At 40.7% G+C, this 26,181-nt stretch overlaps 2 protein-coding genes across 4 annotated transcripts in view; one reads left to right on the top strand and one right to left on the bottom strand.

The window, feature by feature from the left end:
* Positions 1-955: 955 nt before the first annotated feature.
* On the bottom strand, positions 956-12,078 carry LOC140556788 (uncharacterized). Of its 2 annotated transcripts, none has more exons than XM_072680857.1 (11): positions 12,046-12,078; positions 11,693-11,771; positions 10,718-11,068; positions 10,143-10,373; positions 8,802-9,131; positions 8,375-8,581; positions 6,133-6,247; positions 4,635-4,671; positions 4,465-4,542; positions 4,318-4,374; positions 956-1,517 (listed from the first exon to the last, which is right to left on the bottom strand). In XM_072680857.1, the coding sequence occupies exons 2-11, from the start codon at positions 11,745-11,747 to the stop codon at positions 1,413-1,415; spliced, it is 1,566 nt and encodes a 521-aa protein (XP_072536958.1). In that variant the 5' UTR covers positions 11,748-11,771; positions 12,046-12,078; the 3' UTR covers positions 956-1,412. The 2 variants fall into 2 exon arrangements, with proteins under 2 accessions (XP_072536958.1, XP_072536959.1); XM_072680858.1 differs by having other exon boundaries at positions 8,802-9,092.
* A 943-nt stretch (positions 12,079-13,021) lies between these two features.
* nphp4 (nephronophthisis 4) overlaps positions 13,022-26,181 on the top strand; it is a 207,082-nt gene continuing 193,922 nt past the window's right edge. The window contains exons 1-2 of one of the 2 annotated variants that reach the window (XM_072681570.1): positions 13,022-13,684; positions 15,194-15,337. In XM_072681570.1, coding sequence (XP_072537671.1) covers positions 13,547-13,684; positions 15,194-15,337 — 282 coding nt within the window. In that variant the 5' untranslated portion in view covers positions 13,022-13,546. The remainder of the gene's footprint in view (positions 13,685-15,193; positions 15,338-26,181) is intronic. The other variant, XM_072681571.1, reaches the window with a different exon arrangement.

Below are 26,181 nucleotides of genomic sequence, written 5' to 3'. Positions count from 1 at the left end.
GGCAGCACACCACCTGGCATATCTAACAGCAGCTGGCACACCACCCAGCTTGTGTTGTAGTACTCATGTCCGGTCTCTGTCTCGAGATTGGTCTCAAGACCTCAAACAAGTCTTGGTATCGTCTTGAAAGTCTGGTCTCAGTCTTGGGGTGAGGTGGACTTTGCAATTGTTGTCAAGACCACTGCTCTGTCTGAGGTATCATTAATTACAAACTCAACCTTTTTCCTATGTAAAAACTACTAAAGCTAGGGGATGGAACAAAACTAGCATTTGCCTGTGTAAATTTCAAGCCACATATCATGTTCTACCGCTCTCTTTCATCTCAAGATGACTTTAATTTACCGTAGTAATGGTAAAATGTTACGACTGTTCCTTTTCAATAGTTTTTGTTTGAGGGCATGTTATGTTTTCACATTTGTGACACATCCAGACACTTGCAGATGTAAAAAGATGGGTTGGGCTTATTATAAAAAAGTCAAAAAGATAATGGTCAGCAAATGCATAAACTGGATAAGTGTCCTAGACATTAAAAACAACAGAGCCCGGGGCCCTGAAAAATGTATTAATTGGGGATTTGGGCAAAATTCTTAGAGTTGTGGGGCCCAGTGTAATATTTTTTCATGGAACCTAAAATCCCTGTCAGCGCCTTTGACCTGTATATATAATTGTGTATAACATGTATAATGTGCCTTTAGGTGTCGTCTTAGCGTGCTAGCACATGTTTTGGATCAGTTATGGCAAGTCTGTTGTGTTTGGTGACCTTGTATAGACTATGAGCATTTGAGTAGCGGCACACTGAGGCCTTGTTAGTGAGTAGACTGTGCTCTCGTGATTCCTGTATTGACTCCAATGAGGCATTTTGACCTGTTTTACAATGCAACAGCTCCTTGTTTAGACCTAAAACCAACATTTATTTTAGACTAAATACAATGATTTAAAAAGGTCTATGAAATTGTTTTAATGACAATAGTCAAAATCTCAGTAAAAGGTCATCAGTTTGACATTCACTCAGAACTGAAGTTAACACAATATTAGTTTTTATTAACTGTCTGTTAATACCAAAAATTAGACAGAATGCATCTCTCTGCTTTAAAGCAAGTTAACCTTCTACCAAGTTCCATATAAATGTGAAAGTGCTAAAGATACAGATTGTAGTTACAGATTAGAAAAAATCAAACAAACACAATATATGAAAAGGATATCACAAGATTAAAATAATATTATCCGCCATGATAAGCTTTTCACATACATTACAACACAAACATGTCACTGGGTTTTAGGGTGGATATTGTCCACCTGATCACCAGCGAGACATGTCTCCTGAAAGGTCACTGTTTAGTGGCAGAAATAGATCCCCTTACAGTTATCAGTGGAACAAATCACCAAGCTGTTTCATGGAGAATTCAAAGCAGCTACTCCATGACACCTGGTTTTGTGTCAGCCTCTGTTGGGAGTTTTCTCTGCAGGGTCTCATACTCTGCCTCTGGAGCTCCTTTTTGCAGTTCTGTGTACACACCCTAAAGACACAGCAGAAAGCAAGCACGTATTAATTGTTAGTTGTTTTGTATTTAAATGAAAATGTATATATTTTTTTAAGATTGGTGGCTTAATTTGGAAGTCAGGAAGTTTTTTGTATGATTTTAAATTCATAGTAAAGATACAAATCCCAAAGAAATATGTTTGTTGAAGTATGTTGCGTGTAAAAGAAAAGGGTTTGTGTTAACCTCCATTCAAAAATACATACAAATCAAGGCAGAAAAACAAATATTTGTAAACTTAAATCATTCCATTAATTTAACAAATTAATCCCCCTGTTTTAATCAGAGTAATCAGTCGTTTTTATATAATAATCTGAAGGAATGGTTTATTACATTCAAGGATCGCCCGCTAAAGTATCTCAATATCATTTTTCTACCTTGATATTTTACGGGCTCCATGTAGTCCTGGCTCAGTGTTGGAGAAAGTCTCAGTTGTAATCTTTGATTGACAAGCATCTGCATAGAGCAGTGCCACGCCCACGAGGAGAGCGCCACACCCACCTCCTCTATTTCTCCTCACCTGGCTGTGGCCTCGGTTTCTTCCCGCTTCGAGGAAACAATGTGGACAATTTGTAGAGGCACAGTAAGAGACACATAACCAGATTTTTTTTAAATAGTGGATGTCAGTGGCCATTATGAAGCTTATCAAAGCACTAACACAGTTAAACCAGCTGTATTAATAAATGGTTCTGTGTTCTGAAGGATTTGATACCTGGTTCCACGCTGCCAACTACTGACCCACAGTCCCACATCCCACAGTTTCCTTTTAATCTTACTCACAGAAACGTGTCAATTAGATATTTTCAGCATTAAATATAATATAATTGACGTATGATTCTTCATCTAATTTATACCATTACCAAAGGAAAAAATAAGAATTTAATATAATAATAATAATTTTGATTTCCGAGTAATTCTATATTTTTAACAGTGTGGATGCTGTTGATGGCTGTTTGTGCACATTAGTTTAATCTGTAATCTGTGTGCGGTTTAACTTGCTGTGGGAGCTATGTATCGTCCTGCATTCATAGCAAACTATTAACATTACATTAGCCGCCATTGTCCTTGAACGTGGGAAGAAGGGTCTTCCGACCAGCACTAGCAGTATTTCTCAGTCCAATAACATGAATCAACTTCATATCCACACTCGTTAAATGCTTTTCCCTTAATAGGTGCAGCTGTACCGGCTGCAACTACTGGACCATTTAAGGTGGGGCTGTAACTTCCAGTAAGAGGCTGGTGAAGAAGAAGCTGACTTCAGGCATGTCCATGGTCATCAGATGTTGACTAGCTAAAACCCTTGAGCAGTGCCTCATAATCAGAGGAGTTCTCCTGACTGGACCGAGTAGAGTTACACTGAACTGCCCTGAAGTCCAGACTGTGTGGACGGGTGATGTAGGGTTTTGTCTGTGTGTGGTTGTGAAGTTTAAAAGCTCTGACCAGCTGTGTTTTGTTTTGTACAGCTTCCAGTTAAGTGTAAAAGATCCCAGTGCGAATGCTGAATAAAAATAATCTACCATGAAAGATTTATGCCATATTGGCCAGCCCTAGTTTATCATGATAAAATCGCATGACAACAAAACATCTACTTCACCACTGCCGTATTTTATATTTATATTTAATACTGTTTTCCCCAAAATATGTCAATTGCTTTTCAAAAGGGTTTACTTTTATAAGGGTCTGAATCATTTTTTTAAAGGTTCACATTTTGGAAATCATTTGAATCAAATAGTACAAAAAGATTGGACTCACATAATTCAAAGAGAGATTTGAATCACATTATTCAAAGAGAGATTTGAATCACATTATTCAAAGAGAGATTTGAATCACATAATTTAAAAAGAGATTTGAATCACATTATTTAAAGAGAGATTTGAATCACATTATTCAAAGAGAGATTTAAATCACATTATTTAAAGAGAGATTTGAATCACATTATTTAAAGAGAGATTTGAATCACATTATTCAAAGAGAGATTTGAATCACATTATTTAAAGAGAGATTTGAATCACATTATTCAAAGTGAGATTTGAATCACATTATTAAAAGAGAGATTTGAATCACATTATTTAAAGAGAGATTTGAATCACTTAAAAAAAAAGTTTGATTATTTTAGTTTGATTCACTTTCCATGGGGTTTGAATACTTTTTCAAAGACTTTGATTCACTTTCACGAGATTCGAATCACTTTTCAAATAAATTCAAATCACTTACTACAAATCACTCCAAAAGGTTTGATTCGCTTAATTCACTTGGGAATCACTGTTTCAATTCACTTCTGAAAGCTTCAAATTACTTAAAAAAAACAACAAAACAGAATAATAAAACCCAGAATAATTTGTTTCACTTGCCATGGGGTTTGATTTACTTCAGAGAGATTCAGATCACTTCTTTAAAAAAAAGTTCATTTAAAAAGGCTTTAAATAACTTTTTAAAGGATTTCAAACAATACTCAAATCACTTTTCAGAACTGGGGTATTTTAGTACAACCGATTCCTAATTTCATTTTCAGTGATTCAACTGCAACTGATTGCAGATTTTCTTGTTGAGGTGTGCATTGAATTACAGAAAGAAAAGACGCTGGAAGCAATTAGAAAATACATTGTCTGAATGCCTCAGAATGCTGCTGCTGTCTGATGCCCTTGCATCAGTGCCAGAAACACTACCATGATGCTCGCATGTTGTTGTTACTGCTGTGTTGAGAATGATCAGCGTTGAGATTAATCAGTTGTTCTGGATAAACTCTGTGTATATGTCAGACTCAGACGTGGGTACTTACAGTATCATTGGCTGGTTCAGGGTTCAGGGTGGTGTATATGTTGTTGGTTGGAGCAGTCTTGTAGGGAGGGGAGAAACACAATAAATGAAAGTTTTACCCCCTGGGCTAACACACATGCTCAACCATACATGCACACAGCACACTTACTCTCAGAATATGGTAGTATGTGGGAGTAGTCACAGTGGTAAGGGCAGCGTATGTGTTCTCTTCAGAACGTGGACAACTCTGAAAAACATCAAATCCATCACCACTCACTGTTTATCTTTGCACAAGCATGTTGACAATAGATGAAGTGATGGAAGTGAGATGGTCATTACCTGAGAGCGTGATTCTGCCTCTGCTCCTCTCTTCCACCTGCACTTGCAATAAAACAAGTCACTAAGTTCAAAACCAAGACCTTGCCCATTTGTTTTCTTGCTTTTTCAGTAGAAAATTCACCCATTAATAAAAAATCATAAAAAAATAATGCATAAAATGGCAATAGGTGGCTTTCTTTTTGTGAAAATGTGATGGCTTAATATTTCATGTACAAACTGAAAGTCAAGTCTAAGCTTTGTTGTGAACAATGACATATGAAGCACAGGGGTGGGGAACTGAGGGCTGGAGTCCAGCAGAGTTGGTTTTGTGATTTCCCCTGCTCTGAAACATCTACTTAACTTGGAATATAGGTGTGCCTGAGTGGAAAAAACACAAAACTGTGCAGTAATCTGGTGTTCTGACGACTTGTGCTATCCATCCATATATGCTACTAAGCGGCACTGCACATAATGTTTCCTTTTTTCATGTTACAGGAATTGCATGGACGGTCATTGGATAAACGCTGACCGTCTCTGGGGGTGAATGGAGCTTTGGGTGGGTCTGGATGTGGAGCTTCTTTAAGATGTTTGGAGGATCGATCAAAAAGGCTGAATCCCGTCTTTTTTATTCTCCTGTGGGTGCATTAAACGAATTGAGCTTACTGTTATTTGCTTGAGTGTTACAAATGTTTAAATTATTTAAATAAAAAAAAATACAATAAATGACCTTATCTTTACGCAGATAGTGTTTTCAACTATATCCAAATACCCTATCTATATTTCTGCTGGGATCTTTTTTTGATCTGGTGGTTTTAGCCTGTCGAAAATGCCAACCCTCTGATTTATTTAAACTACAGCTCTACATCTACATATACATATGGTACATACATGATAGCTCACTCTGACAGCTCAACAGGACCAGAGTTTCCCACATTAGTGAGCTTTGGATTAGTATTTACAGCATGTCATATTGTCACTTTCATGCAAAAACTTTATCTTCATTATTGCTAGTTTTTCGCTTTGACATAAAATTAATCTGATGGTTCTTTACACTGAGTCTATAAAATCATTTTACATTGTCTTCCATTGATAGTTAAGAGTTTTTTTTCCTTCTCCTTTTTTTAAGTTGCCAGTTTGAAGATGACGGAGACTATATACAGACAATATTGTAAGTTAAAGTATTTTTCCAGTGTATTTCCATCTGTTCTCTTTGCCACATCTGTGCCATGCAGTTGGTTTCCCAAAGACACTCATTTCGAAATAGACTGTGGTAATTGCTTGTGTGCACAGATGTGACAAACAGATTATTTTCCTCATGATGATACATTTAGTTATGTAGATCCCAATCTCTATTCCAGAGAGCCTATTTTAAGACCTTGTGGTTTGTTTTTCTGTACTTGAACACATCTGGCCAGATTATGAAGCGCCTGATGAGTCAATGAGTCCCTAAAGATTGAAGGGGAGGGGCTCACGTTTATTTTTAGGTACCGGGTTGGATTTAGAATTCTTCATTGCTCACCTGTTGTACAGAACAGCAGAAAGAGAAACGAGGAGCAGAGCCATCACTCCTGCTGCTCCCCAAATTGTAGGATGAGCCCACCAGTCACCTGCTGCACCTTCATCTCCCTTAACACCTTTTACAGAGTGATACATACATTACCTCACTGTCAACAACTAGACCCTAAAGCATGACAGCAAATATTTTATTAAAAGACTTATCAAGACTAAATGTGGGGAAACACACCAATATAAATATTATAAGAAAGGATACAGTTTTGGTTGTAAGAAATCATTGAGCTTACTCAAGTCCTAGACAGCAGTGTGACTGTAACCAGCACAACATTGACTTTCTACTTGTTTGTTTGTTTCTGCAAAACTAAATGAATCACTGAGTTCCTGTGACTACACAACATGCCATAGTGATTCATAGCCACGCATTTAGGATTAACATTTGAAGTGCACACACGGCCAGTAAAAAGACATTAACTTCAAGATGAACTACAAAGAAATTCTAACCCTGATGTTGAGTTTATGCAAGTGATGATTGTGAAAATGTAAGAATTTATTTATTTAATGAAGTTCACTGTAAAACAGTGGCAGTTATTCTAAGACTGCAAGAGAAGCTCAGTTTACCCTAAAATGTAAAAAAATGAAATGGCCAGATATGTACAGTTGTCAATGCATTTGCTTGTTGAAGTGAATAGACGCTCAGCTTTTACGGGCAAATGCATTGATGTTACAGGAATTGCATGGACGGTCATTGGATAAACGCTGACCGTCTCTGGGGGTTATACTATTATTGTCGACCTGATTTTGGCAAAGCCATTTGATAGTCTTCCTTATGATGAGAAAGTTAGAATTAAACAGCAGTGCAGATCAACACCTAAGATTGATTTGGTGCAAAAAGTAGAGAAAGGTAACCAGTCTTTTCAGCTCTCCTGGTATGACAAAGTTAGATGGCTGACTGGAAGCGCTGTGACAAAGAAAATATACTGGTGGCCATGCCTCTTGATGAAATCATCTCAGGGAATTATGTCTTGTCTGGTCAAAATTGGGTTTTGGGGGTCTGTCTAACTTTGACAGGGCATATAAAATGTTAAGTTGCCTGGGCAAGGTCAGGCTTAAACATGCAAAACCACCTTATTGATGTGACTTCCTTGCTTGGCCGGCAGGAGTTATCATTGATACCATTGATATGAGCATAGTTATTCGTCCAACAAGGGGAATTACAGGGAGTTCACAGAAACATTATCTAAATGGTTGGTGTGGCGCAACAGATAACACCACCACCTACCATTGTGTTACAATAACACCATGTGGGAAACCAGGGTTTGATTCCTGGTCTGGGTTACTGTGCTGCGCTACACCAATAAGAGTCATTGGGCAAGACTCCTAACACTACATTGTCCCACCCCTGTAATATGAGTAACCTTGTAAGTCGCTCTGGATAAGAGTGTCTGCTAAATGCCATGAATGTAAATGTAATCTAAATATGACTCTGTCCTGGCCACACAATTCCAGTCATCAGCTGTGTTTTTTATTAATTCTCATTCTATCCAAATCTTGTGGCACAGACATATGATGGGGTTGCTGTCATGGCTTCAGTCCTTAATGGTGTGGAGGCAATTGCCCCCAGTTCAATGTTTGTGCATTGCTATACACAAAGACATAATCTGGTTTGTCTGAGCGCAGAACATTTTTTGCATCACTCTCTGGGTTTGACACATTTTCCTTCAAATCCATAAAGAGGATACCTTTTCTTGAGTCTGCAGGCTGTTCAAGGTTGCCCAGAAACGCTCCTACGCAATGGGATTTCACATCACGGATAGTGAGCACTGTGGCAAACAACTATGATGGCCTCCTGCAGACTTTTTAAAACTTCATTGCAGATAAGATACTGGATGATGACACATTGGATTGGGGCAGGGGTTTTGTTATGAAACCAAAGGGTTTTGAATTTTGAATATCATCCAGCCGAGGGCCATGGGTGTTCTCTACTACTCCTGTTTAAAAAGGCTTAAGTCTTACACCCGCAACACAATGGGCCAAGGCAGTCCAAGCAGCCTAGCTCTGCTGGCCATTGAGAGGACACTGGTCAAGTCCCTGAAAAAGATGCCTACTTGGTATGATAGGATCACAGGCTATTTTAAAGTAAATTGACAAATTTTATGATGTAAGCCGACAATGAGCTTTCCCCTCTTTGAAAGACCAGCAGCCGCCATGGCTGCAAAAATAAGCTGAAGTGACAAATGTTTTATTACCTCTCACAGCACATGTGTAGTCGTCGGTCTCCTTGTAACTGGGTAGGTCCAGGTATAGCTTGTTGTATTTGGTGACTTTGTTAGTTATGGTTTGTCTGTTCTTGTACCAGATATAAGTGGTATCGTCAGTGAGAGTGCAGGTGGTCTTACAGCTCAATATTACTGTCTGTCCGGATACTGTAGCCGCACTCACTCTACCGTCCACACCTACAAAGTCACACAAAGTCACACTCAGACATTTCAGGCTAATTTATAGTGACTGTTCAATGAAAAATTCATACAAAGTTACCAAGATTGCCTCCAAGGCTTATTAACTATGCAAGTGTGTAATTTAGACATCCTTTTTTCTGTGTGTAAATTCAGTTTTACAGTTACAATAATGCATTTGTTCACCCAGAACTGTAGTGGATTGTGTGATGCTATTTACTTGCGACAGTCAGCTGGACTTCAGATGAACCACTGAAAACTTCTGAAGCTGCATTAGTGGTGAAACTGAAGTGATAATTTCCAGAATCGCTCTGTTTTAGGTCGGTCAGTCTCAGAGTGCAGTTCTTGTTTTCACGCCCAGCATACTCCACACGACCTGCAAAATGCTTCATCTTTCTCAGGTCATTCGTATTATAAGACCAGTAGGTTTCATTGAGTGTTCGATCACTGGGATAGGAATAGGTGCAGGGTATGGTCACAGATGAGCCCTCCAAAGCACAGATACTTCTGTCTGTGTAGGTCACATTTAAACAGTTGTTAGCCCAAACACCTGCAAGAGGCATATGAACATATTCAGTAATCATTGAAACATATTTTGCTACTTATTTGTTCAAATGCATATCACACAAATACCCATGTGTCCAACTTTATAGGATAAGGAAAAAAAATATTAACCTTCAATGGAAATCAATGTTTAAAAAAATGTTTTCCAAGCAATTCTGAGGCATTTGTATTGGTTCTCTTATTAAATACCATATTCAAATTATGTCAAAGTGAAAAACAGCAAACGGTGGAGGCAGTGGCAATATGTAAAATAATGTAAATGTGTAAATGTGTAAATGTGGCTGCTTAAATATAAAAAAATCCCTCAGATTTTCTCTTCATTTCCAATCCCCACCTACAACCTAGGTCCCCTCCCTATCACACAATGCTACCAGCACTGTAAAGGTTAAAGCTAGCATGTGCTTTCTCCAAAACGTTTAAATTGAACTCGCTTGCCATTGAATAGCTGAATGCACTTGGAGAAGATGGCTAACTGCCATGGCTAGCATTGTGTTGAGTTATTGGGGGGACATCCTACCACTCAGAGAGCTCTCTTATGCTCTATTGGACTCCTGGTCACAGATGGCTATGGCAACACCAGTATTACAGTTTCCAGATGATGGGAACAATGGTTGGATCAGAAGCCCCATTTCCCCAGTTTGAATTGGTTTTAGACAGACCACACTTAAAACATGAGTTTCAGTGTGGACTTGATTTAAACTCAGAAAGGTAAAATCATTGATTATTGATATAGCCATGTTAATATAACTGATAATTAACAGGCTGCTGTGGCAACTGACGATATCAACAATCAGTGATAAGTAACAGCTTACTGTGGCCACTGCCAGTATCATTGATTATTGATATTGGCAGTGCCCACAGTAAGCTGTTAGTTAGTAGTAGTAGTAATAGTAGTAGTAATTAGCCTAATTTTTAACTGATTTATTTAGCACAGAAAGAAAGGCTTTCTATTGTCCACTGTCATGGCAAAGTCATAATGAATGGAAGTCACACTTACACACTGCTGCGGAATAGATCGTTTTCCTATGGTCTTTAAGCGAGCAGTAGTAGCTCCCTGATTTGTTGCTGGACAAGACTAGAGGCTCAGCATTCTGGTATGATGTGACTTGTACGCGTTGTCCATTGTTATACCACATGCTCCAGTACATGTTCAGTTTGCAGGACGTGTTGCAGATAAGGCTTACTGGCTGTTGCTCCACTGTACCATGATGTGTCTTCACCTCTATATCTGAATGGAAATACAGTAGAATCTAGTTGAAAATGCAAATGTGTCTAGATGTGGTTGATGACTTTATGACTTGAAATTGGTCTGTGCTGTTGTGCTTTTTACACAGATGATATATCACACAGTCAAACGGCTTTTTGAGGCTTTTTGAGAACTCCTCAACATTTTGAGGCAAGTGTGTGATGGTTTAGGTGTGCAGTTGGCACAGTAAGCCTTGTAACTCCAGTGTAGACTAAATAAGCACAGCAAATAGGCAAATGATCATGTATATTGAGAACTTGTGGTACCATACTGTAACTAATCCACCATATCATCCTATCTATCATCCTATAATCCACAGAAATTACCTGTGATTGTCAGGTTCACTGCTGTGGAGCTGACATGTATCCCTCCATTTGCAGTAATAGCCATGAGGCGATATTCTCCAGAGTCTTTCTCTTTCAGATCTCTTATTCTCAGATGACACGTGGAGTTTGTCGTCTTTATATAATCCACCCGACCAGCATAGTCTGAGTCTAAAACCAGATCTTCTGGAAGTTCCTCACTCCTCCATTTAGCTCTTTGTTTGGGGCTGAACCACATCACACTTCGAATGTTGCTGTCTGAGTAAGAGCACGCGAGAACCACCACAGATTCTCTCAAAGCACAGATGCTTTCCTCATTACATCTCACTGTCCATAATGCTTGACTCCGGGATCCTGCAATAACCACACACACACATCCAAGAAAAGCCGCAATGAATGGGTTTGTGCTGTTACGCTGTTGGAGACAGTTAGAAGGGCAATTTTTCCAATGCACAGTATGTGTTAGGGGTGTTAAGCATTGAATTGCTGAGTGAGGCAGAAGGAAAAACAAACAAGCTAAAGGCCTAAAATACAGAATTACTAAAGGTTCAGAATATCAATCAGTGGAACACGGATAAATAATAACATTTAAATGTGACAATTGAGGAGCAGGGTGAAAGGAGGCTAATGAAGCATACAGAGAAACAGATGGACTACAGTCTGGAATTATAGAAGTACAACATGCTCAGATGTGGAAAGTGGAAAAGTGTTATATTACATTAAATTGTTTATGTATTACACACTCCCAACAGTCACACACATACATATATATATATATATATATATATATATATATATATATATATATATATATATATATATATATATAATCCATCATAAAAGTAAATTAGATGAGCTGTTGATGAAAGAACATCCTAAAACACACAAGCTGTTCTAAGAATGTTTATTTATGTTTATTTTAACATTATATAATGTTTTAAAAACAAAAACTACTGAGATACAAATGAAATATAGTACCTTGAGTATATATCAGTAACATCAGGTGCAGGATGCTGGTAACTTGTGGATACATTTGCTCTTGCTTCTGAGGTGTAATCTACACACAAAAATGATGTCAAACATCTTTAAAGTTTATGATTTTATGATTTATGATTTATGATTTCTGTTATGATGTCCAATATCTGTTAAGACACCAAATCACTCTGGTGTAAAGCTGAGGGATTCTGTTTATAAATCATATTTCAATCACATTGTTGAGCTATGTTATGGGTCATGTGATTCTGTGTATTAAATCCAATACTACATTATATATTTCAAAGTTATATTACAAACACTTGTGGAGAAAGCGTGTTAAAAGTATATGTACTTACTCAGTGGGAAGCAGGCTCTTCTGTGGACGCAGTGTGTGGGAGTGAGTGTGTGTCTTTGATTTCCTTCCTCTTTTGGTTTTCTTGCTTAAAACTGGTCAGTTTTTCCATTTCGTTAGAGATTGGTTATATATATATATATGTGTTGAGCTTATGCAATCCTTATGCACTAACTGTGAACTGTAAAGCCCATGAAGATTGCATTAACTGTTTCTATCCACGTAGTACAAGTACTCAGAGCAGTGGGCAGCCATTGCTGCGGCGTCCAGGGGGCCTTGCTCAAGGGACCAACAGTGGCAACTTGCCGAACCAATAACCTTGTCACCAAGAGCTCGGAGCTCTATAACCGCTGAGGCACCACTGCACACCAACTACAAAACCTTTGTCCTAGCTGTGAAGCATGGTGGAGGGAGCATCATGGTTTAAGGCTGCATTGCGGTCTCAGCGCCTGGGCACTTTGCAGTCATGGTACAGCTTAACATTTCACAGGCGAATCTTCAGTGCTCGACCCTGTAAGGTTCATCTTGGTGCTCAGATGCTTTCAGAAAGCCAGCTGCTACTTTTAAAACCATTGAACCTCAGTTTTTTCCCAATCCAAACATAAAATTAATTTGAATGTGACCAGAGTCAGGACAGATCTTTACTTTTATGGCAAACTCACCAAATGGACAAACGTATTGAGACACCTGCTGCTTCTACTAGGTTCTAAGGCTTTCCACTAGATTTTGAAGCATTGCAATGAGGATTTGATTGCATTCAGCGACAAACCTCCACCCTACCTCATCCCAATTGCCCAAATCATCCCAAAACTATTGGATGGACCATTGTCCTCCCGGAGGATACATCTCAGTGCTGAATGCATTCATTTGAAGGGGTGTCCACAAACATTTGGACAAACACTAGTACACCGCCTCCACACAAGAGGGCGATGCACCGCGCCGCTCCGGTCTGGTCACCCTGGTAACAGCTGCCAAGCTCCCGTAGTAAACAACATGGCCAGGCTGTTCGCGGGATGGAGAGCTTTCTAGCGTGTTTTTCTGGCGTAATTTTATTATTTGTGGCTTGATATTAAAGTAGAGAAGAGGGGCTGTTCATGTGCTTATGCCTTTTGAGTATCGCGCAATATAAGCCATGTAAACAACGTTAAGAGGGCGCTGCTAGCAGACCAGCAATGGGGGAGCTTAGCTAGTGCTAGCTTAGCGACAAAAGAGCAGTGAGTGGGAAGCAGGGATTGAGAACTTCAGCAGGAGGTCAAGTCAAGTTAGTGCTACAGCTTTCTGTATAAAAATCAGAAAACTCTGGAAGTATTAGAGAACTAACTGCATGTTTGTGAAGCTCGGATGAGCGTTTCTGAGCTGTCCGTGGTTTTAACGTGGGTTACCGTTAGCGCTTCACGCTGGCCATGTCTGACACGAGTACCTGGGAGCCTAAAGTTATGGATGAACGCATGCTTGTTGTTTAGGGACAACTGGAAATCACCGCTGTCAGACTGTGGAGCTGGAAAATGTCTGAGTGGACGCGCAGCTCCAGGGAGAAGCGGGTGGTCCCCCCTCACAGCCAGACCTCCCGCCTAGCAGCAACAGGGCCGAGCCAGGCTTTCCGACTGGTGCTCAAGCAGGTGGATGGGCTTCATACAAAGCAGGTGATGAAACCTCTCCTGGAGATCTGGTGTCCAGCACGGTTTGGGTTGAGATTTCCATGCTCGAACACTTCAGCTGACCCTTATTTAAAACCTACAAGTTAAAGCTGGTGTGTTTAAGAAGGGAAATCAGAATATTTGGGCTTTAACTTTTCCTAAAATATCTGACTTATCTTACTGTGTAACCTTCTAATGCTGGTCCAAGCAGATCTAGTCCCAATATATAGCTACACATATCCCACCAGCATCAGCCCATTAAAAAGAATGGTCAGTAGTGCTCTGATTAAGACCAGCTGCTAACCAGTGATGTTCCCGACTGGTTTTATCTGGACATTGGAAATGCTGGTTAAATCTTAAAGTAAGGCAGCTTGAGTCTCGAGAAACGAGCAGCAGTGACCAGTGGGTTTATGCATGTATCAAGTAGGGTGACCATGCTTTGGTTTTGAAGAGACGACACTGGAGGCACACTGGTATCGACCGTTGTTAGGATGCTGTGGCCCGGTGAGTTTAAAGGAGGCCTAAGGTGTAGGGCAGTGGCTGTGTGTGTGTGTGTGTGAGGGTGGCCAAATAATGTCCTTTCAAGAAAAGGCAAGATGACCATATTCACCATTAATGTTGGACACATTGAATTTGGCCTCTGCCTTTTAAAGGTAAGGTAAAGGTGCACGTATTTGTGCATAAAAAAATGTCTCCTCCGCATTTAACCCATCTGTGGTAGTGAACACACACACACACTAGTGAACTAGGGGCAGTGAGTACACACACACCCAGAGCGGTGGGCAGCCAACTCCAGCGCCCGGGGAGCAGAAAGGGTAAAGGGCCTTGCTCAAGGGCCCAACAGTGGCAGCTTGCCAAGCCCGGGAATCAAACCCACAACCCTGTTATCAATATCCCGGCGCTCTAACCGCTGAGCCACCACTGCCCCTTTTACTCATCCGTGCAGTAAACACACACAGTGATGTGAGCACATGTGCCCAGAGCAGTGGGCAGCCATTGCTGCGGCTCCCAGGGAGCAGAGAGGATGAAGGCCCTTGCTCATGAGTCCAACAGTGGCAGCTTGCTGAGCCTGAGTATCGAACTTGCAACCCTGTCGTCAACGGAGCTAGAATTGTAAAATTGCTTGAATTTTAAAAGCAAAAAAAAAACTTTTACCACTACATAATTTCTAAAGTCATTTTTATACCAAATTAAAAAATGGCAAACACTGCTGTGACCTCAATGAGAGCTTAGAAATCCTGGACCGGTGCATTTTTGTAGATCCAAAAGAAGGGACACGTCGGGGGGGGAGGACATATGGTCACCCTACATCAAGTGGATTAGGCCAGGCAGTGCCAGTTTCCAAAAATAAATAGTTACCAGCCACCAGTTACCAGCTACATTAGCCCATTTCTAAACTGTGTGAACGGTTGGAACTGTTACACGGTGGTACTTTGTGGTTGTTTCTGGAATTTGTATTGTGATGAAGTTCCTGTTTTTTTCCCTGTTCCTGTTATTTTTTTGACGTTTTAACAGTCAGAAGAGGGGAAAGTAAGTGAGCATCAGTTGCGTGTGTCGCTGTTTGACTCGGAGCACCAGCATTTCTTTGGGAGGACGTGGAAGAGTGAGTCTCACCAAGCCAGAGAGAGCAACCAGCACACTACAGTGCCTTTCAATGAGGTGGGATAACTGTTTACTGTCTGCTTCATTATTTTTTGTGAAAATATAATAACCTAGAACACTTTTCTCTTGTTGTATTAGATCTTTCTTATCTCAGTTGTGTGATGCTTTTTGAGAACTGATAATCTGCCAGTTGTAGTGTTTACAAGGAATATCTAGGAAGGAACAAGACATGTCTAGATTGGGTTGAAACCATGCAAGCAAGTACAGTACAGCTGTTAAGACTGAGTGGTAATCCAATTAATGATGAGTTTGCGTTTTTTAACATTTAAACAGGCAAACAACCATTTAAGCCTTCAGAAGCCTCTTCTTTGTGGAAGAGCTTACACTGTTAGGATAGACCAGGGGCCTTTTGCAGCTTCACACATTCTTGAACACATTTTTGAAAACATTTTCAGCACTATGTGGACGTAACAAAGCATGCATGTTTCTGGCTAAATCTTAAATACCTCCGTACTCCCTATATAGGATAGGATATAGATATCAACATATTAGTAAATGTAAATACATTCTATTACAAATATATAATGCTCTATTCAGATTTTGAGTCCGTAATTTCCTGACTTGCATAGTCCACTACACAGGGACTAGTGTGTAACCTCTTGTGTTTTCTTTGTTCTTCGTGGTGTTTGAGGTACTGTTGCCCTATACATGCTCAAGCAAGTGTTTTCGTCTGTATGAATGGGAAATAATAAAAAAATAAAAAAATAATAAAAAAAAAAGGAGGAAGGGAAATGTCAGTTTTCGACATTGGGGTAGGTGGATGAAACCTAATTATCCAACCTGGCTTTAATATGAGGATTATTACAGCACCATGCTGTAGATATTAAACCTGCTACTGAAGTTGTGACAAGGTTAGCCTGTGTTGATTAAATGAGTTGGTCTGGTTGGGTGAGCCTTTATCTGAATTTAGGAAACTGATCCAAAAAAAAGTACAGCACATGTTTCATAGTTTAAGGTGATCCACCATAGCCAGACTGGTAATCCAGGTTGTGGATTACCAGTTGTGCAATTGAGCTAATATTAATATCAGCATGATCTGACCAGCCGAGTTTTGATTGCCTTCAACAGCATATTGCTGCTAGGTAGCACTGCATTTTGAACTGAAAGCTCTGCGGTATGTAAACAAATGTAGAGGTTGTCGAGAGGTTGTCTCTGGCATTTCTCTTTTAATAAGTCGTTTTGCGTCTGATGTTTGGTAGGGCACCTGAGAATTCAGTAGGACTCCATTGCCTAACCTATATAGTCTGCGGGGAAAACCCTGATGTTTATTCCCAACCCCAAAGCCATGCGTTCCGTCTCTTTGGCTTTGTGTTTGTGGGCTCCGAGCGCTCTCCCCAAGCGCATGCTTGTGTGATATCAGAAGAGAGAGAGAGAGCGAGAGGTAGCAACAGCGGGGGAATGACTATGTGAGATTGCAGAAGAGCTGTCAGCCATGATGGATGCGCTTTAATATACGCCTCACAGAAAGACTCCCAAACAGAAAGAGTGATTAGGGGGTGAGAAGAGATAGCATTAAAGCATTGCTCTGCCTTCTGGTCTGCCTCTAATGGAAGAGAGCTGTGGCAAAAACAAATGTTTGGTGTGAGACGATGGTGTTTGCTGGACCAAACCTGATTAGCCAGTCTTGCTTTGATATGAGGACTTTTGCGTCCAGGCTGGTTCATGAGAAGGAAGCGTCAGACCACTCTGGAGATACCACACCTGAAAAGGTGGCAATGGGGTCTTTATTTCAACGTCTTGATTGTTCCTCTCAAATTTTTCACGAGTTATTAAGTAAACATGTTATCGTTTAATTAATAAATGCTCAACCTTTAGGCGAAAGTGCTCCAGCATTAATCTTTAACGCATCTTGACTGGGGCGCTCACGCTCATGCTGCTGACAGCAAGTTTGTGACAGTTAGGCCTAAAGCTCTCTCAGCGAGCACTTAGGTCCAATCCATCTCTGCTACCTCCCTGGATCATTAAAGGCTTAATCCCTGTCTAGCCTTCAGTGGTTGCTGCTGCTGCTGCTGCTGGTGGTGGTGGTGGTGCTGCTGCTGATGCCTCAATAGTGTGACTCACAGGCTTTCTGTGTATAGATTCAGCCTTTTTAAAACCTCATGAATCACTGGTTGGCCTAACCAAGTGCCTGGAGAAGATGTATTATTCTCCCTTGTGCTCTACTCTGCTTCAACCAGGAGAGGGCACTGTGGTACCGTGGGTTGAGCTGGTTTCTGGTTTTCTGTTTCAGTGGCGATGTGGCTTACAGGGGACCTAAACTCTTTTCGTGTTCTTTTCTGTGTGAAATTAAGCACACTAAGTCTGCTCTCCACTGTCTTTAGGCAAACCGCGTAATGGTCGTGTCAATACAAAAACGCTCTGTTGCCAGAGGCTCAGAGATTTAAACAAGACGCATTTATTTCGCAGAGTAAAGTCTCCGGCGGCCCCTTCTCCCCCTACACTCTGCCTGTGACGCTGTGGCCATTTGTCCTCCTCAGGCTGCTCACACTGAGCTGCGGCCCAGTAAGCCGTAAAGCCCAACTCTATCACCTATCAGTCCTCATATGGAGCAGCAGTCACCCACCGGCAGCCTACCAGTTCTATATTGGAGAAAGTCCTTAGAGCTTAACTTAATTCATCTGAATTTTATTCCTTTTTCAAAATGCATGTTGGCTTAATCGTGGATTCTAAACCCTCGTCCCAGAGTAACCCTGCTGCCAGGTCTGTACAATATGATATGACAAAATACCATATTGCAGCTGTTTTGCTTTGTATTGCGCTACGTCTTGCGGTATACTTGAAAAGGGCTTATGAGCCCTGGATGTAAAAGAGATAAAGATAGGGGTGCGTTATTTATGTTGCAAATTGTTGCAATGGTTGGACCAAGTTGGATCTCGATTCTCAAAGCATGCAACAAACAATCAGTGGTTATCACTGGTTACTGGCCTACTGAGATATCAGTATTGTGGAGGCTGAACAATATGCAGCTCTGTATCATCCCCTGCTCTAATCAAATCACTTAGCTCATTAACAAGGCCCTCCTGATTTGCTATGGGTCTGTTAGAACAAGGGGAAATGCTAAAATTTGCAGTGCCAGGGTACTAAATGATGGCATCTAGTGATGGCAAATACGTTTCTATCAGATTATAGATGACAAGAGTTCTCAGCCATAGGATATGTACTAGAGAGCTTCACAGAAATGGGGATAGTGGTAATCCATGTGGGCAAAATTGAATTGTTTTTCTTTACTAACGACGGGAATGCGGATAAATGTTACGGGATGCCCGTGGGACTGGTAATAAAATCACTATTAACACCACCGGAATGGAAATGAAAGTTGTTTATGTGATTATCGACCATGAGTATGATCTGCTCTGCCTGTAGTTTTTCAAATCGAGGCAATAATTAGGAGCGAATGGCCTTCTGTAGTGGGCTGTAGAGTCCAGAGCTCCTTCAGTAATAGCAATCTCGTTCCAATCCACGTCACACTAATGTGATCACAAAACCTGCTAATAGACACAGCAGTGTGGCGTGTTCATTTTGTGATTGACTGATGTGAGCATCTGCAATTTATACTCAACGTGACCTCTCAGGATGCACCAGTAACTGATGCCTGTAACTGATATTTTCCATGTATGTTCACAATATGTCCAAATGTGTGTGGATCCCCCGTTTAATGCATGCGTTCAGGTACTTTAAGTTGCACCCATTGCTGACACAGACTTGCAAATGAGCTTGCACAGCTTGTCTAGTAAACACAAGGTTATAAAGTGTAGAACATGCATACCTGAGACAACATTTACCTGGATTGTCACTGTAACACTTCTTTCTGTAGAGTTCCAACTGCATGCAAAATGCAGTAAAATGAATAAAATGCAGATATTTAATTTAGAATCTGAGGAAAAAAAAGAAAGGCAGCATGAATCTGATCCAATCCAGTACCAAATCTAGCCTGAAACAGCACACACTCACACTGTGTGCTGTGATGTTGTTAGCTGTGTGTTTCTTCCTGAGGGGTAATAGAGTGTTAATTATAAAATACTTTTAGAAGCTCTTCTGAAGAGGTGTTTTATTTAGAAAGTGCTCGTTATTGGTGTCTGCCAAAAGTCAAGATTTTATGGTATCCGAAAAGGAAAAAGTGTCATAATGCCATCTTTAAATGAAACACACATTTTTCTCTTCTGGTAAAACGAATTCAACCCAAACAGTGTATAAATGTCAGTCACAAAGCATCACTGTCGAATCACAACCTCGTATCTTCAAAATACATTTACATTTAAGGCATTTAGCAGATGCTCTTATCCAGATAGCAGCTTTACAGGATTTTACTCCAAGTTATTTTGGAGCGTTTCTATTGTTTCATTCATCTTGACATGTGGACACAATGTAAAGAACAATTTTACCAACAAACCAAATGAATTATTACAATTTTTTATAATAAAAAGAAATTGCACATTTTCTTTCCTAGTTTATTTGGCCGATACTGAGACATGTAGTCAGCCACCCCCTCTTTTTGAACTGCCGCTGCCGCACCATTACTGGGCAACCAATGCGCTCAGAGGAAAGCGCAGGGTGCCCTGCTCTGATGCCCGTGTTGGCCAACATCCTGTGGTATTGTGGGGTGCAGTCTACCCACCCAGGGAGAGTATGGCCAGTTATGCTCTCTCAGGCTCTGGATGCCGATGGCAAGCACTGCTGAGGTACTTGCAGCCCCTAAAACAGATTGAGTTTTAAGTTTTAAATTACAAACCTGTATCATTCATGTAGAAACAAATTATATTATGACATTAGATTTTGAAGTGTCCTGAGTGTGCCACTGAGCTCGGCCCCTGCAGGCTGCTTTCATGTGCCGTCTGTTGCCTCCTGTCAATATGAACTTGGACTGCGCGCTGTAACCAGTTTGACAAAATCCATACGTCTCTCTTATGTGGTTTGATTCATGTGCTGCAAGGCTGACGGGGGCATTTTGTGACTTCTTTAACTCCTCTTCCTTCTGGATGCGAGCTGGAAGTCTCCCTTCAATTATATATGTGCTGGGCCGGCAGGCTCGGAAATGATCAATATTTCAACTCCCGGGGGAGTAAACATCCCTGAGAGCAGCTGCTCCATAAAGGCTCTCTCTCTCTCTCTCTTTCTCTCTCTCTCTCTCTCTCTCTCTCTCTCTCTCTCACACACACACTACACACACACTACAGCAACAGGGTGCAGAGATCTCCACAGCAGGAGAGGAGAAGAAGTAAAAACAAAGTGTAGAAAAAGCAGGAGTTGAGGAGCAGAATGAAAGAGGGTAAATGAGGAAGTGTGGGAGAGACGAGTGGAAGAGAGGGGGTGGAGGGTTGTGTTTGTCTCCAGTGTGTACTTTACTCATAATTTTGCAATCAGCACTCCCTATGGCTTCATATTTCTCTCTCTCTCTCTCTCTCTCTCTCTCTTTCTATCTCCTTTATGACTCTTGCCCCACCGTGTTATAATTGTGTTTACAATGTGTATACATCCATAACTGCATTATTTTGAGCGATTTTATCCATGATAGATCTGATGTTAATTGCTTAATTTGGTCACAAAATAAAGATGTAAAAGCAATGCATTTTATTACAGCTATGGCATTAGACTAATTAATCACTAATTAAATGCATTTATTTTTGAACTTTTAATTATTTCATTTGGTTTTCATATTTCAGGTTCATGTGAGTTTGCGTATGATTTCCACATAATTACCCGCATTTCCAGTGACTGTATCATAAGCATCATAAGCTCCCCGGACGAAAAAAAAGCCACTTTAAGGTGGTGGTAAACTCAGGCTCTTACAAATGCCGCTGCATGAGGATGATCAGGCAATAAATACCTGTGGGGTGTTTGATGGGATTCATAGATTGAGAGAAGAGGTGGTACAGTGCAGTGAATGTCTCGTTGGATGTGTGGAAAATGGGTCGCAAAGCAGATGTTAATGATTGCCAAAAGCCACAGTGTAAAAGAAGCAGCTGAATTTGCAGGTGTATCGAAGCACACGGTAATTCATGAATTGATTGTGATGCACTGGATCTGCATTGACTTCTGCAAGCAATTTTATGAATTATGTCACACACCCGCATGCATTTATAGCCTGATCGTCCTTGTGCAATGATATCTGCAGCGGCCTGACATTTTAAGTTTTTTTTTTTTTTACATTTACATTTATGGCATTTAGCTGACGCTCTTATCCAGAGCGACTTACAAGGTTACTCATATTACAGAGGTGGGCCAATGTAGTGTTGGGAGTCTTGCCCAAGGAGTAGTGCAGCATAGCCACCCAGACCAGGAATCAAACCACAGTCTTCCACATGGTGTGGTAGCTCACTGGCAGGTAGTGATGTTATCTGTTGCGCCACACCAACCATCTGGGGGGCTCATACCCATAATGTATCCAAATTCACTTGAGGGGTGAAGGTTTTCCACTTGGCTTTTGTTACTCCTCTGCTTGTTGATTTGTCCATAAGTCTCGCATTCAGCATAGTTTGCTGAGCTCTTAAAGGAGAGGGCTACAACCATGGATTCAGCCTGCACTGGGAAAATGTATGAACAACATTTAAATACCATTTAATAATCTGTGTTATAAGCTAACTCTAATAGACCTCATATACATATGGGACTCAATTTGGTTTGAGCATCCGTATCGTGTGTGTCAGTGCATTTCTTACCCGAGTGTGAACGCGGCTACCGTCCTGTTGAAGGCTGAGACGGGTGTGTGTGAGATTACCGGAGCGTACAGAGAGCTCATGGTTCAGTCTGCTTCCCCCATGGCCCTCCTGTGGCCCGTCTCAGGATTATGAGACGGAGAGGCTTTCTGACTCTGCCTGTTGATGATACAGTGAGCTGGGGCAGACTCAGCCCAGAGTCATGCTACCTTCTTTATTTCCTCACTGTTAGACAGGCCTGGCTTTCAGAGAGCCTTCCAGAGAGTGAGAGACAGAGAGAGATAATTCTTGAACCAGCAGTGACTTTCCTGTAAGTAACAATACTAGAGATGGCAATTCTGTTCCAACGTGTATTGGTATTGGACCTGTACCACCCGAAAATGCTGGATAAGGTCAAAAAAGAGACCCATGGGGTGTTTTTAGCTGTGTTTTTCTTCTGGTTGGTTAGTAGTATTTGAGTACTTTGAATATGATATCTTAATTTTAGAGACTCATCTTAAGTGAAGAGCTTCTAGTTAGCAAATCTCATTATCAGTGTTCAGTGCTAAGTTAAACATTTTGAAGCATATTTCTTGGTAGTTAGGTTTGTGGGTCCTGCATGAGGTCACATAACAGATACAGACCTTGCTTTTACATCTTACAGCCTTGCCCCCCTCTTTGTCAGATTTTTTGGTTTGTATTTTCCCAGGGATGTTCGATTTGAACCAGTGAATTATGATTAGGGCTGATTCAGGTATATTTTAATGTATTGAGTATTGGCTTTTTTAATCCCAATCCAGTTCTTAGTTTCAGCCTCAGTGTTCAGCACGCCATCTGTTGTAATACCTCTCACTAGTTTCAGTAAGTCTCGTCTTATATTTATATTTATGCCGTGGTTTCTATAGTTTTTGTCATTTTTTAAAAGTTTGTTTTTTGTGTTAAATTAAGCTGTCCTTGTGCTTACATCCGGCCTCCAGGCCTCTCCGATTCTAGCAGATGCCAATTGGAATGTCCTTGTACAACACAGTGGATGTTTTAAACAGTGCATCTGAGCAGTAGATATATGTAGGATGCACCCAGATGCCCACTGACATTGTTTTCTATGACAGACGATGAGAGACCATCAGACGAGGCAGAGGGGTTTAAATATCAACACAGTTTTGACCGTTCGTTGTTGAAGATTTTCATTTCTGATGCCTTTTGAACAGAATTTAATATCAGATGTTAGAATGGAGGCAAGGGCAATGAGCAGGGAAATTGGCTGTGCTCTGATTGGTTGGGTTAGGTGACTTAGTTGCCCCATCTCTGTGCTTATGGTAGCCAAACGAGACAAGCTGTTAGGTCATGTACCCAGAATTGAGCAATTAGTGCTCTCCTCCAAGCGTACTTGGCTGTCCTGTGGAATGATGTGTACTTGGCTGTCCTGTGGAATGACTGGCTACATGTGTTAGCTTTCACCTTCTCGGTTTGGAAGCTCTTTTGTTTGATGGGGAAGATTGTGGGAGGTACGAGGATGGGGGGCTTATAATCATTTAACCCTTTAAAATGCCTTAAATGTCTTTATGACTTAAAATGACTTACTATTAATAATATAATACATAAAAAATGTATTTGTCAGTGACTACATGCAAAGTTATAGCTTAATAAAATAATGAGATTAATCATTTTATATGTAGGCATTCAAGGAAACCTCTTTTATAGGTCGAACTTAAACAATATTAAGCACACAAATAAAAGTAGACCCTGATAATGCTTTAATTGTACATATGTCTAGGTTCATGGACACAAACTAAGATAGCACAATAAATCCTGAGATATTCTTTCTCTTGCCGACAGAAGAATATGGTCAGGGTGGTGGGTCCCAGACTTGCTTAGTGCACCCAGATATTCAGAAATTGACATTTTGGCATCTTTACATATTTCCATATACTTACAAAGCTAAACGATAGAGCTGCCTCCTCCCTGTGCAGAGAAAGTAGCAGGTGTGTACAAGTTCATACACATGTTTGTGTGTTGTTCCTTAGTCATGCTGCTTGATTGTTTGGAACTTCACTACCATGTGTGCAGGCAGTCAGCAGCTTTTCTACATCATTAACCAGAGGCTTCATCTGCATTCTGTGCTTGTACCATTTACTCTCAAGCTATAAACACACCAAGACTGGATCAGGTGTTATTGCCTAAGTAGTACAAGCTTAGAAAAGAGATGTTTACATAAAGCTGGATTATAGAATAAAAATCATTAAAAAAACATTGGGTCAATCAAGCTAAAGCTTTGGTTGGTGTTATGCTCAGCATGGGGCAGTAAGATCATTAGAAGACTCTGTGCGGCTTCACGCCGCTTGTTTGCGCCTTCATTACTTCCGCAGATCTTATTTGTGCATAGTCCTCAAAAACACTATGAGGGTTTTACAGGCACAGACTAGAAGGTTTTTTCTCAAGCGCTGACAGAACATGATTTGTTTTCTTGTTTGCATTTCTGAGGTGACCTGAAGAGCATGTCCTGTTATGTGTTATAGAGGAAGAGGCCACACTTTTAATTTGAACGGCAAGCCGTAGAGCCTCTTCACTCTGCACCAAAATAAACAACAACAAGGCCTGGGTGTTCGGCCTGGGGGCGCGCAGGCAGGAATAACAAAACCAGAGCAAATAGGAGCCTGCAGCAGTCAACACAGCTCCTCACAGAGCAATCAGAGCAATGCTGCTCCCAAACACCACACTCAACAAACACAAACACACCTACCTTTATTTCAAAAGTGAAGAGTGAAACTAGTTTGGGTCCTTACTTTTTATTCAAGTTTTTTTTTATTTATTTATTGAAAGCAAACAAACAAACCGAAAAACATTATTATGAGTTAAATTGATGGAGTGTGGCAGGGTCCTACATTGTGTGGAGGAACACTGGCTGAACAGATGTATTGTAGGTTTTGATTTGGTGCAAGCTCTGGTTATGAGGGAATGGATCTTAGTCTGTAAGATCTGGCTCCAGCTATTTTTTTTTTAAAGAATTTTGTTAAAGAAGGCCTGCCTCCGAAGATCGAAGTGAATGGCCTGGTGTGTATGGGACTAAAACTTCGGGATGGGGTATATTCTAGTCAGTGACACTGTGTTCCCTTTACAATTCCCATGCAGATTTACAGATCTTCGAATGCCCAGTTTCTGGGAGCTGGTTTATGACTAAGAAAGCAGGTCCAAAAGCAGCTTAAACTAGAACTGTTCAGGCAGGCACCCACAGAGCATGTTTCACTCGAACACTGATCTAACAGCTCGCTGTCAGCCATACCATCACAGCACCCACTCAGGTGAGATGGCATACACCTTGTAAATGGAAGTCTATTGACCCTCAGTGTGAACATGAAGGCCTCCTGTCTAAAAATAGAGTTAGTAAACATTGAAAAGGTTTGGGACCACTGCCACAATCATTCTGAGCTTAATAAAACTAAAAGTCAGCATGCACTCTAGTCAGACATCATACTAAATAGACTAGGCTTTACATTGGGGATAATGAGTTGATTAATGAGTTAAATGAATGATTTATGTAATTGATCCTTAACCCTCCAAAACCAGAACACTGATTTCCTTATCTTGACCAGAGACAGCAAAAACATGGTAGTATTTCGAATAATAGAACAAAAATGATGAACTAAAGCAATAGGCTCTGGACTAGTATGTTCTAATTCATCACCGCAGGCTTAGTTAGAGCCTGGTGTTTGGCTATTTATTGCTTTTCTATTACCTTTGTTCGATGCACGCGTGCACAAACGCCCTCCGTGGAGCTGCCATGTAACGTAGTCTCTCTTTACACAGCATTAATGTTGTGTTTTTACTATGGCTCAGACCCAGCGTACTCCAACACGCCCTTCTTTGCCTTAATTAATCTGTCAGCAACAGAACGTCTTCCCTATAATCCTTCTCTCCGTGTGACAGCTGAGCTGTCCTCCGTCGCACTGGATGATGTTTTAATGCTTCTCTATTAGTACGCCGCGCCATTGCCCGGTTTTTAAATGCCTCCTCCTAACGAATGATTTGTTTCAAGATGTTTTCAGGAAAAAACAGCTTCACGTAAAATTGAGCATGCTGTTTTTGGCAAAGCAGGATGCCGAGCTGTTTTTCTCTTTGATGTTCACATGGAGAAGGCATGCTGATGACTTTTAATGATGATAACAGAAGAATAGCTTATACTTACAATGAAGCATTCTTGTGGGATATTGT

This window comes from Salminus brasiliensis, chromosome 6 (genome assembly GCF_030463535.1).
Source record: "Salminus brasiliensis chromosome 6, fSalBra1.hap2, whole genome shotgun sequence".
NCBI classification, from domain to species: Eukaryota; Metazoa; Chordata; class Actinopteri; order Characiformes; family Bryconidae; genus Salminus; species Salminus brasiliensis.
The sequence above is the reverse complement of the archived record's forward strand: the minus strand, read 5'-3'. Positions and strand labels throughout refer to the sequence as shown.